The sequence below is a fragment of the Clarias gariepinus genome, chromosome 19 (assembly GCF_024256425.1).
Source record: "Clarias gariepinus isolate MV-2021 ecotype Netherlands chromosome 19, CGAR_prim_01v2, whole genome shotgun sequence".
Classification (NCBI taxonomy): Eukaryota; Metazoa; Chordata; class Actinopteri; order Siluriformes; family Clariidae; genus Clarias; species Clarias gariepinus.
In genome coordinates, this window is record NC_071118.1 from 16565001 (window position 1) to 16582465 (window position 17465).

General features: G+C 36.5%; 2 protein-coding genes across 4 annotated transcripts in view; both read left to right on the forward strand.

The window, feature by feature from the left end:
* Nucleotides 1-8353, forward strand: part of mtmr1b (myotubularin related protein 1b) — a 28849-nt gene extending 20496 nt beyond the window's left edge. For both annotated transcript variants that reach the window (XM_053479279.1, XM_053479280.1), the window contains 3 exons: nt 3518-3631; nt 7223-7399; nt 7585-8353. In XM_053479279.1, the coding sequence (XP_053335254.1) occupies nt 3518-3631; nt 7223-7399; nt 7585-7734 (441 nt within the window). In that variant the 3' untranslated portion in view covers nt 7735-8353. The remainder of the gene's footprint in view (nt 1-3517; nt 3632-7222; nt 7400-7584) is intronic.
* A 2350-nt stretch (nt 8354-10703) lies between these two features.
* Nucleotides 10704-13872, forward strand: hmgb3b (high mobility group box 3b). 2 transcript variants are annotated; one of them, XM_053478957.1, is made up of 5 exons: nt 10704-10815; nt 11989-12184; nt 12321-12463; nt 12582-12756; nt 12981-13872. In XM_053478957.1, exons 2-5 carry the CDS (start codon nt 12035-12037, stop codon nt 13119-13121), a joined length of 609 nt encoding a protein of 202 aa, XP_053334932.1. In that variant the 5' UTR covers nt 10704-10815; nt 11989-12034; the 3' UTR covers nt 13122-13872. The 2 variants fall into 2 exon arrangements, with proteins under 2 accessions (XP_053334932.1, XP_053334931.1); XM_053478956.1 differs by having other exon boundaries at nt 10719-10845.
* The last annotated feature ends 3593 nt before the right edge of the window (nt 13873-17465 follow it).

Here is a 17465-nt window from a genome sequence, read left to right on the forward strand (position 1 = left end):
GTGCTTGAGCAAGCAGTTTAAAAAGGTGCAGTTGGCTGCCGTCACATATCTCGGAAGTAACACTTGATATTTGGTGGTTGTAGACTTGATGGGAGACTGCCCTAATGACGGGTGGGAATTGGCTCCGATTAAATTATGGGATAAAAGCAGAAAAGAAAAGATAATAGCCTTCATGCCAAGCCAAAGAGGGGGAGCTAAATGAGGACACTTGCAACCAAGCTTAGCAGTTTATTTATTTATTTATTTTTAATACATTTTAAAATAAAACATTCATGTTTGTGTAAAGAAAAAAAAAAAAGAAACTGGGATAGAAAGATTTCTATACACTGAAATAAGTAGAAAAACATTTATCTTAGTGAAATTCATTCACACAGCTAAAGATAGGGACATGATGGTCAAAACATAAAAGAATATAACAGCTTAACCCACTGAATAAAGTTCTCTCAAAGTTATCTAAAATGTAGTTCTGTTCAAACCCCATTTAAAATTTTAGTTTAGGCGTCGTGACACATTTACATGTTAAACCTTGGGGATGGTTAATCTGTCGGACGCTAGTGGTTCTTCAGTAGGTTTTCTTTTATATTAAAGCAATTCTATTTATTTTTGAATATTATGGTAGCGACTGCAATTATTTTTTCTGTAAAGGCTAATCATCCATACTGTCCTCATAAAAGTTTACGACTTCATTAAAGCATGGTGCCATATGAAATTTAAAATGTGGCCCTTTCTGTGGTCTGTGCATATCCTACCATATGATTCTCTTCTATCATTTGAATATTGATAGTGAGTATTAGCCGAAGCTTTTGATAGCACCGGCAAGATTTTACTCCTTGCACTGCCCTCACATGATTGGCTGATTTGGATAATTACACGATGAGCAGATGTCTGTTAAAGTGGTTATTGAACGTATATTGGCTGGTTTGAAAGCGAACATTTTTTAAATTATATATTTTTTCTCTGATAGTGTCTATTTTAATAAAATCAATAAAATATCTTTACTATTAATCCGTTTATTTATTTTTGCTATTACAGTGAAACCTCGGGTTATGAGTAACGCGGTTTACGAGCACCGAGTATAATGTATCACACATGGGCTTCTTGTTTTGACGCCAAGCGTCTGGTAATCACAACTGAGCCAATGGTTTTTCTCTCTCTTGTGCTGCGGAATTGTGGTTAAATCATCTCCCCTGCTGGGTCTTCGTACCAGCCTCTTACTGGTATAATCAACATATGTGCTCAAGTGTACTGTTTACTATAACACTGTGACCACATGTGTGTGTGTGTGTAAAACATATTTTATTTGTGTTTGTGATCGTGTGTGTACAGCGCACATGTACTGTTTCTTATAACACGTGTGTGCACGCGTGTAAAGCAAATCGTGCGTGCGCGCACGTTTAGAGTGTGTGTTTGTGTGCGTGTGTGTGTGTGTGTGTGTGTGTGTGTGAACATACACACACACACACTCTGTTCTACACAGAAACACTGCTCTGTCGCGATTCTTTTCAAAGGTAAAGTGCAGGTTAATTTGTTTGTTTGTTTTACTTTACAGCAGTGATTCCGTTAGTATGCGCTCACACTAGTGAGATACAGTATTTATTTTTTTGTCTGTGGAACAAATAATTTGAGTTTCCATCATTTCTTGTGGGAAAATTACATTTGGTTTACGAGTGTCCTGGAATACAAGCCCGCTTCCGGAACGAATTATGCTCGTAATCCAAGGTTCCACTGTAATCTATCATACTCTTAAGTGCTGCAAGGTATCAGCGGCTTGCAGTCTGTGGCCGCTGCCCTCTAGTGGAATGTAGATGTCCTGCAAGGCTATGAGACTCAAACTATAAACATTAAAAATGTGGCCAGGGGTAGCTCAGTGGTTAAGGCATTGGACTATGGTTCGGAAGATCCCAGGTTCACACCCCACAACCACCAAGTTGCCACTGTTGGGCCCTTGAGCAAGGCCCCTTAACCCTCAACTACTCAGATGTATAATGAGATAAAAATGTAAGTCGCTCTGGATAAGAGCCTCTGCCAAATGCCTAAATGTAAATGTGTAAATGTAAAAAAAAAATATTCAGGACTGTATGCTAAATATCAATAAATCAATCAGATACTTAAATAATATAAGCATTATTGGGGGTACTGAAATGCTACCTAGTGATCTAGGATTTACCTTGGGATCTGGCACAAATCTCGAGATACATTTATCATATCCCAAGTAGTACACAAGTGTTGTAAGAATAAAAAAAAAGATATTGTATACTTTGGCGCGACAGTCACAGTTACGAAATATCAGGGAAAAGAGGAAAACCTTTTTAAAAAGGAGCTAACAATCTCACTAACATTAGATCATTTGTACATAATTGTAATTATTGCAATATATGCCCACCCTGACTCATTCATGTTTTTTCGTTTTTACTACTTAACCAAATAGTCTCACACAATGTAGCTGTAAACTGCATTAATCATAGTAGCTGTGCACTCAGAGCTAATAGGCATGGAATATATATGACACATAGGAGACTATACTGAGTATAGTGAAGACAAATGTTTGTGGGTTTTGTGTGCACACCAAACGTTTTTGCCACATAAACCCTTATTATGAAAACAAAAATAATGTTACAGTCTAACCCACTGCTTTTATTTGGTTTCTGTTAAGAATGTAAGTGGATCACACAAATCAACTCAAAGTTATTTAAGCACTGCTTATTTTGGCTGTATTGAAAATGTATTGTGTCAAATATGTATTGTGTGCATCATTACACCTCTGTTTGCTGCAGTAATTTTCCTAATCACTTTGAGACATTTGATGAAATATTTAAACTAAAAAAACCTGAAGAACGACTTATTTCAGAGAAATAAGTGTTATTAAAGAACTGATATATATAAATATAGGTAAATAGTTAAGGATAGAATGTAATGTTTTAGATGTTTTTCTTCTTTTTGTCACATTTCTTTAAAAACACACACATCACTAAAGAAGTAAATTTTAAATACAAAAATTACAGGAGCACACATTTCTCCTGCTTCCATTCACTCTGTCAGTCATCACCTATACCACTTTATCCTAAATACAGGGTTGCGGGAGGCTATCCCAGGAGTCTTAGGATAAGACGGTTAATCATTAAAATGCCTTAAATGTGCTAAGTTACACTTGGACTTAGATATGTTAGTGTGTCTCTTCATAGAGTCTGAATGGGGTCTTTAAATATAATTTTATGCACTTTTATGCTTTTAAGCTACAAGTAAGCTGTTATTAATATTTTTTTTCTTTTTACTTTTCGTTGAAATATGTGCACAGTAGAAACATAAAGTATAAATTTCTAATCACATTTTAAAGCCTGCTACTGCAATAATAATAAACAGGGTTTCTAAGTACTGTATGGGGTCATACGGTATATTTACACCTCTGAAACATAAGTCTTTTTGGAGGTTAGCTGGGAAGCACTTATAGTCAGAATCATGTATGTGTTCAAACATAAATTTGTAACCTTAATGTGTTTCTTTTTATCTCATTCCTCAGTTTCCCTCAGCATTTGAGTTCAATGAGCTGTTCCTCATTACTGTATTAGATCATCTCTACAGCTGCCTGTTTGGGACCTTTCTCTACAACAGTGAGCAGGAGCGAACCTCAAAGGCAAGAAAAACACACTCAGTTTTATCAGAGTAATTCTCACAGTTCTCTGAATCCCAAATTAAATTTTCATCTTCTTGATTCCTAATTAACTAGGAATTGCAATTTTATGACTAAGAAATTAGGTGATTATTTATTAAAATTTCTTAAAATGGGAAGTCAGGAAAAAGGTTTTAGTTTGCTGGGAAGCAAAAGGATTGGGCTTTGGAGCAAAAGAAATTTCATGTGGTCTGATAAGTTCAGAGTGACTCTATTCCAGCAGATCAGGGTAAAAAGGGAAATGTATAAAGCATTGCACCTATCATGCATGGGTCTTCTGTATGATCTGGGGTTGCTTCAGTTGATCAGGTCTAGGCTCAGCAACAATATATGTCAATAAACAGTAATCTGCTGAATATCTGAATGTACTAAATTACCAGGTTATCACATGTATGAGTTTTTTTCCCCCTTGATGGCACAGGAAAATCAAAGAATCAGATTGTGATAGGGTGTATCTGGGAGCATGAGGAATCATTTTCACACATAAACTGTCCACCACATTGTATGCTGTAATGAAAGCTAAATATAGATTGACTAAAGAGTTTAAGGTTTATGACCCAAGGATGTAAGATTCAGTCTTGCAAATATGCTTTAAGGGTAAAGTGAGATGTACATAATTTATTTATTTTTATAAATTAATACATTACTTTGCTGTTCATTTGTTAAATTGCATCTGAATATTTAGATGATTATATTAACTATTTTGATACATTTGGTCCCCTTCATTAAAGAGGGTATTTAGATCATTTTCAAAAAGTTGCTCACAGATTTCTGTTGTTTCTCCCATTTTTTTTCTGTAAACTCAGTGCTTTAATTTTATATGTGATTGCATGTGGTGTACACATCTATGGTCACACCCAAAAGTGGGAACAGTCATGCTTGTTTTATACATTAAATGAGCAAGTACAAATTTAGCAGAATCAACACATCAGAAAGAACATGAAATTATGTAGAATAGTTTATACACATTTTTGGTAAAGGAGATGCAAGAGTGAAGTTTTTTTTTTAACATTTCTACAGTATTATGACTCTGGTCCGTTGACATGATTGCATCATGCAGTTGCTGTGGATTTTTCAGGTGCCATTTATGCTGACAATCTGTCATTTTAACAAATCCAAAAAATGCTTCCTTGAATTTAGATCTGGTGGAAAGGCCACTAAAGAACAGTGAGAACATTTTGTGGATAAACCTAGTTTAAGACACCTTTTATTTTGGAGCTGTTAGAAGATAAATTCGTAACTATGAAGGGATGCACTAGTCAGCAAGAATACTCAAACACTCTGTGGCATTTCGGCAAAGATTTATATAAATGGGTCCAGAAAATGTGCCAAGAAAATATTTCCCACACTATTACACCACCTTGAACAGCCTGTTGACACAAGGCACATTGAGTCCATGTAGTCATGCTGCTGACCCTAAAGTCTGACCCTACCACCTGTGAGCCACCCGTTCGTGCAAACTGAGACACATTCTGAGATGTGTTTCTGCTCACCACCGGTATTAATTACTTTAGCCTTTCTGACATTTTTTTCTCATCAACAAGGTATTTCTGACCACAGAACTGCCATTCACTTGATGTGTGTTCTTCATTGATCCATTCTGAGTAAAAACTACATATGATTGTATAAGAAAATTCAGATCAGTAGTTTTACTACTATTACTAGTAGTTTTACTACTACTACTTACTAGATTTACAATGCAGAAATATCCAGCTTCTAAAAAATTATTTTGCCTTGTGCACTTAATACTTGGTCAGGGCTCATTTAGCATGAACTATCCATCATGCCATCAGCTCAGCTGTATTTTTGTTGGGTTGGGATTTCCAAATAAAAACCTTTTATCTTTTTTACTTTCATTTAAAAAGAAGACTTTAAACCACTGAGCAACCCTTTTCCACTATATATATATATTATATATATATTATCTATATATATTTAATGCACTATAAACAAGGTGGTTTTGCGATTAGCGTGCCATAGATCTGGTTGTTTTTACCATATGAACTTTTTTTTTTGTAAAGTTCGCTATTGACGGTCTGAAAAGGACGATGAGCATACACTTGTCGAGCTGTGGATCTGTTTTGCCTTTTTCAGTCACAAACAGCTCTTCCACTGTCAAGACTGTTGCTTCGTCTCAGGGGCATACACATACATCGGTTTTGTCATCGGTAATGATCCTCAATATGAAGAACGGGTCATCTACAGCATGCTGATAGTGTTCTTGTTAGATTTTCCCAGTTTTACACAGAATTCCATGTTCGTTCTTTGTTTTAACTTGCTGTCCATGATGAAATCACAGACGTGGTAACACACGTGGTCGGAATAGCACCGGGTGTGCAGCTTCCAATGTACTGTACACAGGACAATGTCTTTTGGCACACTGATTTGAAGGTCAGTGTTCACTGTGACTGTGCGTGCAGACTTGTACCGCCATCTGTTGGCATGTTACAAAACTATTCTATAGGGCTCTGTGCAGGCCACTTGAGTTTCTCCAGACCAACTTGACACTATGGATTCATTTTTGTTCATACGGTCATGTTCAAAAGTTATTACCCCTCTTTTCATGTAAAATCTTAAAAATTATCTGATTATAGCTGGTCTTAGTATTAGGTAAATACAACCTTTGACGAAGAACAAAATATAACTTTTACCATGCCATTATTTAACAAATATTGAGCCCAAAAGAAAAGAAAAAAAACATGGGCAATACTAAGTACCCCTTTATAGCTTCCACGGGATTTAAGAGGGTAAGTTACAGCCTTATGCTGCTAATCATCACAACCCTTGGTTAATTGATTATCAGCAGATTTGCAGACCTCAATAAAAGTTTGCTGGTCTGGACCATTTAGTTGTGTGTTAACACAATGCCAAGAGATAAGGATATAAGCAATGGCGTTAGAGAAGCAATTGATGCCACATATTTTTCTGGAGAGGGTTATAAAACCATTTCCAAACAAATTGAAGTTTAACGTTCTACAGTGATAAAGATTATATTATTAAAGTTCGGTCAAAATTGGATCATGCAACAGGACAATGATGCGAACCACACAGTGGACAAATGAGACCAAAATGTGACCAGATTAACTTTTAGATTGTATGATTTTACACAATACTTGTTGAACAAATCTGCTGCTACACATGCATGTGTGTGCTAACACTCCAGCCTGGTTCTAAATATTTAATTTATGCATTTTCTGATTCATTTATCACCACCTTTTTATGCTTAACACTTGGACATTTATCCACTGTGCGGATTTAATAATGAATAACGAGAGGTTTCACCACACATTCACCACGATATTTAGAGGGTGCTGTTTTGCTCACTGTAAAATACTGTAAAATGTGAAAATTGGCAAAGAGATGGCAGTAGGCAACAGGACAGAAGATTTTATATTAACACAACAAAACTGTTAATCCAAGTGTTTTTATTAAAATGACAAGCACAGTTTGAAAAGTTTGACTCCCAGAAGAAAACACTACTGATGAGGTGTCTACATACTATTGGTTATATAGTATATCTTTATGAAAAGTAATTCATTTTGTCTCTTTCTCCAGGGGGTGCTCACGAAGACTGTGTCACTGTGGTCGTACATAAATAGTCAGGTTGAAGACTTCACCAACCCACTCTACGTAAATTATGAACATCATGTTTTATACCCGATGGCCAGTTTAAGGCACCTTGAACTGTGGGTGAGCTACTATGTACGCTGGAACCCTCGCACGATGCCACAGGTGGGAGCTGTATGTAGTAGATGTTCTATACAAAAGAGTCAATGGACAAATGTAGAAAAATGGTACTTTAGCATTGTGCAGGTTCAATTTCATGTTTAAACATGTTCACTATGTTTTACTTTTACTCCCATTTTTTAAAGTGTAAAAAAAAGTTTTCTTTTTTATTATTTCTTTCTTTTTGTCAGGTTCCCGTTTACCAACATCTGAAAGAACTGTTAGTTGTGAAAACAGAGTTGCAGAGAAGAGTAAAGGAGCTTCAGAGAGAAGGCTCTTCAACTCGATCACTTTCCTCATCTTCAGACCTTGGAGGGACAGCCATGCAAACCACTGTCTAATACACAGAGACATACATAACTCTACAGTAATTATCTTCATACCACAGGGCTGTTGATTGATTGCTTGATCTTTCCTGATCAAAAGGTGTTGATTCATTTTTTATTTACTGACAGTGGCTCTGACAGTAGTGTCAGCTACAGTGCAATTGGCAGGGATAACACTCCTTCTAATATATAATTTCTATAGTTAGAACTTACACATGGATATGTATGGTGGTGGCTTGACAACAAATTAATTAAATATTTGTGTAATCACTGACAATTTTTGTAGTGATTTTTACTGACATTTATTTAAGGGTCAGAGAAAATGCCTAAATTCTGACTTCTAATTTCCTGACATTGGAGTCTTCAAAAGTGATTTTGTACCTGTTTCAGTAACATTTATAAGCTGCATGTTCTGTTTTTAATAATTTTAAGAGAAACAAAGGACCAAATATTTCCATAACCAGCAGTGTTATATTTCCACATATTTACATTACCAGCATTAAAATGGCATCTCCATTTTAATATACATTTCCTGTAGTCCTAATATTAAATATTTTATAGTAAATACTGTATTTCTGCTTTTACCTGACCACTTTTTTATAATTGTTAAATAAAATGATAGGCTAACACCTACTGTACGAGTCCAAGTCCAGTCATTTAAGTTAATTTAAGTGAATTGTGCTACGAATGCTTAGTTTTTTATTGGACCATATTTAAACAGGCAAGAACTCATGAAATAATGCTATACTATAGATAGATAGATATATGGATGGGATAGATAGATAGATAAATAGATAGATAGATGGTTACTAACTTAATTGATCCCAGAGTAAACGGCATTGGAGCATCCAAACTTGATGTGTTGCGAGAGTTATTTGTGAGTTTTTTGATGCTGTGGAAATGATTTATAATGAATTATATAACCATTGTGAAATATTCACATGTGCTACCACAGAATACACCATGTGTCTGGGGATAATGATTCATATTAATCTTGTCCTATAAACTAATAATATGATATGATAAACTAATTTTTAATATGATGTTAATTGTGGGTGCTTTAACATAGATGATGCCCGTGGAAGTACAGACAATATTTCTAAAAGGTGAACAGGCTACTTTTCCTACAAATGTAAATGGTATTATTAAAGAAATGTTTACTGCTCTAAATCAAACATTCTGTTTTATTCAGTCATGAAGTTTTAAAAGATGAATACAGTAAAATATTTTGTTTTTGATAATGCATTAAGGTGTATGAAATTAACCTTGACTTAAATTTACAAAATCTCTTTTTAATTTTTACCTTACATGAAGCCTACAATGTCAAATTATAAGTTTGACTGAGTTTGAAGGATTTATGTTTAAATTTAGATATTGGTTTTTTTTTTTTTTTACCTTCTTTTGTGTGTTTAAAAAAAGTGCATGGTGTGATAGTCCTACAGGTACAGATATTTCACATTCATATTATCACACACCCTGCCAGCTTAAACAAGGTTAGGTATAAACTATAACAGCAGTAATGTGATCAGGTAACTATGCTATTATTATTATTATTTTACTATAATAATTATTAGTTGCACTTATCTAGAGTGACTTACATAAATGCTTTAATGTTTTCATAACTAAATGTCCTGGTTTACTAGGTTAAACACCAACACTGATGGGAAGGATTATTTTATTTATGTAATTAAAAAAAAAAAAATTGGGTGGGGACCTTAACCCAAATACATAAGAAACAGATAGGTCTTTCGTCATCGCTTAAAGATTGCCAGTGACTCAGCTGTTTAGGCATCTAAAGAAAGTTCGTTCCACCACCTAGGAGCCAGAACAGAACAACAGTCTAGATGCATGTCTTCCTCTGTCTCTGAGAGATGGTGTGGTGACCAGCAGTGCTGCAGGATCGGAGGGCAAAGTGCGAGGTGTGATAAGTGCTTTGAGGTAAGTGGATGCTGGGCGGTTTTTGGTTGTGTAGGCAGGCATCAGTGTTTTGAATTTGATGCGGGCAGCTATAGGGAGGGAGTGGAGAAGTAGGAAGGGAGAAATTGGAAAGGTTGAAAACAAATCTAGCAGCTGCAGAGAGCAAATGGTGCACATACACAGACCAGCCAGGAGTAAGCCGTAGTAGTTCGGTCTTGAAATAATAAGAGCAAGCAACAGAGTGACCTGTGAGGAGAGAAATAGACGAATTCTTCTGATGTTATAACAAAGAAATCGACCAGAGTGAGTAAGGTTAGCAATGTGAGGAGAAAACGAGAGTTAATTGTCCAGAGTTACCCCAAGTTTGCAGTTAATGACTGAAGTCACAATGCCTGTGCCCACACTACAGAGACAAGTCCATCAAAATCATTCTGTTTGCTTGTTTGTATAGCTAGGTACTGAAACCCGGGATCAGACTGTGACAGTGCAAACCACAGGCTAGTGGGAGCTGCAGAAACACTGGAGCAGTGCAGCACGTTGACCTGTAACGGTAATACACAGGCGTCTATCAAGATCTTGCACAGTACTGTAAAATTCCAGGCGATATTACCGTAATATAAGGAGGGTATGCAGTGTTTTTGCGAAGGATTTTTTTTAGTATTGACCTGGGTTTGTTAGGACTTTATTCTTTAAGAAAATTAAACAGTGGTAGACTGTGTGTATTGCGCGTCAACACCCAAATTAACGATTTGCTCTGTTAAGGACTTGGAATGTCCTTGATTATGAAGGTCAGTAACTAGGCTAGTTAATAGTGCGTTTTATAAGTTAGAATACCGACCTGCAGTCCCCAGTGTTGTTGTTGCCTCCGCTCTGTGACACGGATCCTAACAGATCTTTAAACCGACACTGCAGGTTTTGACAGTGCATTCCCGCGCTGTATTCAAAGTATGGGTAGGTGGCTTTCGATTCTCCGACCAATAGCAGACAACCTTCATGAATAACTATGAGGCTATGAGCCAATCCTCAGTTGCAGAGGTCGTTTTAAGCGCGTGCCGGAGTTGTCCAATCAGCACGCTCTCGTGGTGAGTTAGCGCGAGGCTTGTGTGTAGTCCTCTGTCGGGAAGAAGCGCGTAGCCATAGTGCGACCTGAGAAACACTATCGCTTATCAAGACACCTCTGTGAGTATTCAGGGGATTCAGCACTTGGAGGTATCTAGCTGAATCCCTGTAACGGTTTTATGAGTTATATTTAATTTATGGCATGTTAATTTACGTGATTAGAGAAAATGTTAGTAAAAGTGCGTTTTTTTGTAGCTTTTGTAGCAAAACGAGAATTAAGTATTGAGTGGGCCACCTGTTTACTTTTATACTATTACATTCGTCTCCAAAGAGTGAAATGATTTGTTTTCCGTTACATTCATGAACTACGTCGTGTCCGACGTGTTTTTAAAATGGCCGGGCGTGTAAAACACTTGCCCCACGCTAAGCAACAACAACAGTATATTTAAAAAAAATAATAATTCCAGCTGTTCTTGATGTTTTCTCTGCGTACATGCATCAGAGATATCGTGTTTTATATTTCCCCCATCGCTTTGCTTTATAAAACTCGAGGTCTTGGTTAAATCGCGCCTCAACGCCTCTTGCCGGTCATGGCTGGTTTCCTCTGCTTTTGTTAGAGACTGCGGTGGTCAAAAGTTTCTCCTTCTTTAACTTGCTTATGTCTAGGTTTTGACCTTTTCGACGTGCATTAAATTACTGAGACACCCAAAATTTTGACGAATAAATTAAGAAAAATAAATAAATCCGAAGACCTTCGTGTATGAAACCTGTGTGTGTGTGAGAGAGAGCGGCTTTGTTAGCTTAAGCCGCCTTCTTTAGCCGAGAGGCCATTTTAATGAATGGAGTCCTATTGTAGCGTCGCTCATGTGCTAAAGTTAAGTGTTTTAAAAGTGTTTACATAGTCGGGCCTTTATTTTTTTTTATCTTTTCCCTCTCTTTTTTTTTTGCAGGTTTTATTTCCGAAATAAAAAATCTAATTACATACCCTATTTAATAAGTTTCTATAATGACTTTGTAATTCGTAAAATGGAAGATAAGTAACTCCTTTTAGGCACCCCAAATGTCTTGTGCGTTTGTGAGACTTTATTAATTTTTTTTGGAGGGGTATTTTTGATATTGTGTTTGCTGTGTGCTCTAAAGTCCTAAATTATTATTTTTTTTTTACAGGCTATATGAAATAGTATGGGAGATTGTAACCTTCACTTCAATTGTATAGGAATGTTAAAGCATGTAACGGGACTGGCACATTCTGCTAATGTAAATTAAATTGATGAAATTGATTTGTCCTTTTAGGAGTACATCCTTTTATTGCATAACTGAAAGTCATCCAGCCTTCAGGATGGCAAAAGGTGATCCAGCAAAGCCAAAGGGCAAAATGTCTGCTTATGCCTACTTTGTGAAGACCTGTCGTGAGGAGCACAACAAGAAGAACCCTGGGGTTTCTGTGAATTTTTCAGAATTTTCTAAGAAGTGCTCTGAGAGATGGAAGGTGAGTGGTCTGATTTCATCTCGCCTTTCTTCAGATGTATGATTACTGACCTATCACTTTTAAAGTCTCCTCTGTAAATTGTCTTAAATTTAAATTCTGTCTTTCAAGAAAAATGCTTCCATCTGCCGTCTTTCAGGTTATGTCTCCAAAAGAAAAGACCAAATTTGAGGAGATGGCCAAGCAGGATAAGGCTCGATATGACCAGGAAATGATGAGCTACAATCCAGGGAAAAGGGGCCGAAAGGCAAAGAAGGACCCCAGTGCACCAAGGAGGCCACCGTATGTGTTACTCGTATCATTAGGACAGCAAAGCTATTTAACAAAAGGGCCTTTTGAATATTTGAGCATCCAAATTTTGTGGCATTACACTATTTAAATATGTTCTTGTCTTTTGTAGGTCGGGATTTTTCCTATTTTGCTCTGAACACAGACCCAGTATCAAGGCTCAGAATCCTAGCTTGGGCATTGGGGATGTGGCGAAGAAGCTTGGTGAGATGTGGAACAATCTGTCAGACTCTGAGAAGCAGCCTTTTCTTTCAAAAGCCAATAAACTTAAGGACAAATACCAGAAGGTAAGGTTGAACATCTTGTTTGAAAAACCCAATTAACATGACTGCAGTTCAGGGTCTTGGGAGGTTTAAACGTCACTGATTTGAACAATGGGGGAATGGTCTGTTTGTCTTCTTCTACTCTTCTAAGCTTGCCAGTTTCTGTAAAGTTATTATTGCCAGTATTCTCTGTATAGAATATTAAGATTTTTCCAGCCAGTGACTTAAGTGGTTGTTTCCCTTGTCAGGACATGGCAGACTACAAGAGCAAGGGGAAAGTGGGTGGTGGAATGTCTGCAGGCAAAGCAAAATCCAGGGATGATGACGATGATGATGACGATGAGGAGGAGGATGAAGATGAGGACGAAGATGATGATGAAGACGAATAAAGGACTTTGCATCCTTAATCTAATGCTAGGGGTGTTGCAATGATCACTGCCAGTGTGAATCAAAATGAGTCAGTGTATTTGGCACCCATGGAGCAGCCCAACTTCTGTAAGCTAAGACTAAATGTTTTATCTTGGAGAAAGTCTGGATATTTAGAAAATGCTTTTGTTTATGCTACCCCAAAGTTGTTGAAAGAAAGGGGGAGAATGTTTTTGCTGTTTAGCCATAAACCTCTGGTAGCACAAGAATACATGCATGTTTTAAAGTTCATGGTTTAAATGTTTAAGGTTGTTTCAGACTCCTCTTAGAAACATTTTTATTTTTCTATTCTCCCAGCTTTAGGTTGTACAGTAAGTTTGGCAGAACAATGTAGCAGAATACAAGTTTTTGTTGGCAATTGCTAGATGTTTTATGCTCAGCCACTGTATGTAAAAACAAATAAAATCCCCTCCCCTTTTTCTTTCTCCCTACGAAGTTGACTTTTGGGTAAATGCACTGAACCATTTGCAAAAATTTTTTTCTTTTTTTTTTTTTTTTTCAACCAGGTTACATTGTCACAATCTGGTTAATCTCTTTCTTTCTTTTTTTTTTATTTTTTAATGTGTAGGTAAAACTTATTTAAAATGACATGTTTTAGATCTAGGAATTGTGACTTTTTTATGTAAGATGTTGTGTTTTGGATTATAACGGCATTCTTATTCATAATTTGCTGGTGTGTGGATATTTATGGGAATAAAGTGGTCAACATTGCAACACTTGTGTTTTTGTCCCCCCATTTATGCATGCTTCTAAAGTCACAGCTACATAACTGAAGGACTTTTTAGTAGAAATTGCTGGGGTGGATAAGCTATTGGAAAGTTGGTGAATAATCAGTACTGTAATACTGATCTGAATGTTTATCATTTAACCAGTTTAAGTTGCTATTAAGTAGAGAACTTGCCTGTGAATTTGGCCTATCACATCATCAAAAATCTAAAAACCATGTCAGCTCATTTAGTTTACATTTTTAAATCTAAAACATTGTCCAGATTTGTCATGGGTATATAATTATCTCCACATACTAATCTTGTTCAAATGCAGGAAGTTATATTGCTAGCTCATATTTTGATAATTGCTTTAAAACTGTACTATAAAATTAACTCTCCTGGATTATAACAATAGGGTAGGTGACCATGATCTCTTTACTTTAAAGATTGTAAGACAAAGTTTCTGAGCGCAATATATATTTTTTTCACAAACGATGCATGACCAAAAGGACAATGGGTTTCATGGACCTGTTCAAGTAGCCTTCAATGGTATCATGAAACGAGTGAGCTGGTATAGTAGAGTCAATAAGTTAAGTTTTTAAGCCATTTAAGTTTGAGCTTGTTCACATGCTAGGGACACATGTCGAAAAAGCAACTCTATAGACATAATCATGTTTACAGAAATATTTTTTTTGAATTCTGATAAGTTGTCCCCCTGATTTCTTTTAGCAGTCAGCTTTTAGGTACATTACCGCCCTCTACTGGACCGATGGTGGATCAGTATGGCGTTGTGTCACGGTGACTAAGACCAACAGTACATTACACAATTAGCCAAAACTTGCTAGTGGTAACTAATACAATTAGCTCAAGGGCTAACTAAGCAAAGAATAATTTTATACTTTACAGTTTCTGGCCTCACCTCTGCCTCTGCTTTTATACACAGAAAAATCACAGTATTTCTTTTTTATGCATGTATGAAATGTTACTGATGTCATGTGACTCCTTTTTACTGTGACATTTCTCTAACATTTTAGTTAATTTAGCTTTACATTAGTTATTACCTAGTTAGTTATTAGCTGTTGGTTTTTACTTACAGTTTACCAAATCTAATATGATGAACAATCAGAGCAATACTTCAATCATTTTAAAAATAATACTTTGCACTGTAGCCCCTGGAACTTCTGCTATATAGCAGGAATGTCAACAGCTATTTCTGGACAGACTCGGTCCAGACTCGCGATTTAAGGCAAGAATATTATTTTCACTTTTGGTTATCGCCCAGGATGGTACACTATACACCTCAGCCTGTCCTGAAGCTGGTTCAGATTTCTTCTGACCAAAATATAATCAGTGAGTGTCAAACTAGCTGGCCAATGTAAACTTGCTCACTCGCACTTATCATCTAAACTGCTTTAATCTGTGTACAGGGTCGCAGGGGGATGGAGCCTATGCCAGGAGACTTAGGGGACGAGGCTCAATCTGCAAATTTTAAATAATTAATGTAAGAGAGGGATCTGATGGAGCATTAACTGATAGACTTTGGGTGAGCTCTAAGAAAAGATTATGGAAAAATCATAGAACAATTTTACATTTCTTTATTGGATGCTTTTATTGTAGGTGCCTACTATTCTGGGAGCCTGCTGGTCACAACTGAGAAAATTGGTAGAGTGATTTCAAATTATATCAGCTTTAAGCAAACAAGCACATTTATCAGCTTTAAGCACTTTAAGTGTAAGTTTAAACAGGATCCAATGTGCATTACAGCATTGAATTGGCCTGTTAAACTTGTTTGATACCACATATTGAATCCAGCCATGACAATGCCTAGAGCTGTGTTGCTGCTGAACAATTTTAAAACATATCCCTTTATACCAACATTTTTCCTACCATTGACCTTTTCAGAGATTAATGTAGCCCTGTAGAGCTGATCAAGCAGAAATAAAGGCACTGTACTGCCTTGAAATTTAAGCCACACCTGAACAATCTTGTTTAAAGCAAAGGTAAAAAATAAGAAAAGAAGAATACCCTTGACCCCATTTTTTATGGCTCATTCAGCACATCAGTCAATGGATACTAAGGAATGGAAAATGGAAATCAGAAAAGTTTTTTTTTTACAGCACTGTATAAGTCAAACAACACTTAAGGAATATACATTATACAATGCTGTATATATATATATATATTCACCTAAAGGATTATTAGGAACACCATACTAATATGGTGTTTGACCCCCTTTCGTTAATTCTACGTGGCATTGATTCAACAAGGTGCTGAAAGCATTCTTTTGAAATGTTGGCCCATATTGATAGGATAGCATCTTGCAGTTGATGGAGATTTGTGGGATGCACATGCAGGGCACGAAGCTCCCGTTCCACCACATCCCAAATATGCTCTATTGTGTTGAGATCTGGTGACTGTGGGGGCCATTTTAGTACAGTGAACTCATTGTCATGTTCAAAAAACCAATTTGAAATGATTCGAGCTTTGTGACATGGTGCATTATCCTGCTGGAAGTAGTAGTGGGTACATGGTGGTCATAAAGGGATGGACATGGTCAGAAACAATGCTCAGGTAGCCCGTGGCATTTAAACGATGCACTAAGGGGCCTAAAGTGTGCCAAAAAAACATCCCCCACCATCCCACACCATTACACCACCACCACATGATGGATCCATGTTCTTATTCTGTTTACGCCAAATTCTGACTCTACAATTTGAATGTCTCAACAGAAATCGAGACTCATCAGACCAGGCAACATTTTTCCAGTCTTCAACTGTCCAATTTTGGTGAGCTCGTGCAAATTGTAGCCTCACGCCATTCTTTGTAAACCCTAGAAATGGTTGTGCGTGAAAATCCCAGTAACTGAGCAGATTGTGAAATACTCAGACCGGTCCGTCTGGCACCAACAACCATGCCACGCTCAAAATTGCTTAAATCACCTTTCTTTCATATTCTGACATTCAGTTTGAAGTTCAGGAGATTGTCTTGACCAGGACCACACCCCTAAATGCATTGAAGCAACTCCCATGTGATTGCTTTATTAGATAATTGCATTGATTAGAAATTATTCCTAATAATCCTTTAGGTAAGTGTATATATATATATATATATATATATATATATATATATATATATATATATTACCACTTTTCACCTTTGTGTAAACAAAATGTAAAAGCCCTAATTAAATAAAATTTCAAGGCTCAGCATTCAATATCCACAGCCAGGAGTAGCTGACTTGAACATGAAATAACACCAACAAATTGAAAATAGAAACCCAAGTACTAACAGTACATGAGGATAACAGTACAACTGAGTAAAGAAAACAGTACAACTGAGTAAAGAAAACAGTACAACTGAGTAAAGAAAAGAAAATGCCATCCAAAAGTTATGCATAATTTTGCACACATTTCATATTCATTACCTTAATTTTCTTTCGATTCTGTAGCCTGCATTGTGGTAATGACTATTGTTAAATATGCTATATGAGTAAAATTTAACTGAATGTAAAAAAGCAAATATTTAAGACCCTTTGCTTGGATTATTACCCCACTGATTACTATGTATCAGCTTGAAACAATTCTTTTGACCCTAACTGAT

Excerpts from the sequence above, each read along its gene's own strand:
- hmgb3b (XM_053478957.1), top strand. The coding sequence starts at position 12,035 with ATGGCAAAAGGTGATCCAGCAAAGCCAAAGGGCAAAATGTCTGCTTAT. Across the intron at positions 12,185-12,320 it reads AGTGCTCTGAGAGATGGAAG|GTTATGTCTCCAAAAGAAAA; the intron begins GTGAGTGGTCTG and ends GCCGTCTTTCAG. Across the intron at positions 12,464-12,581 it reads AGTGCACCAAGGAGGCCACC|GTCGGGATTTTTCCTATTTT; the intron begins GTATGTGTTACT and ends TGTCTTTTGTAG.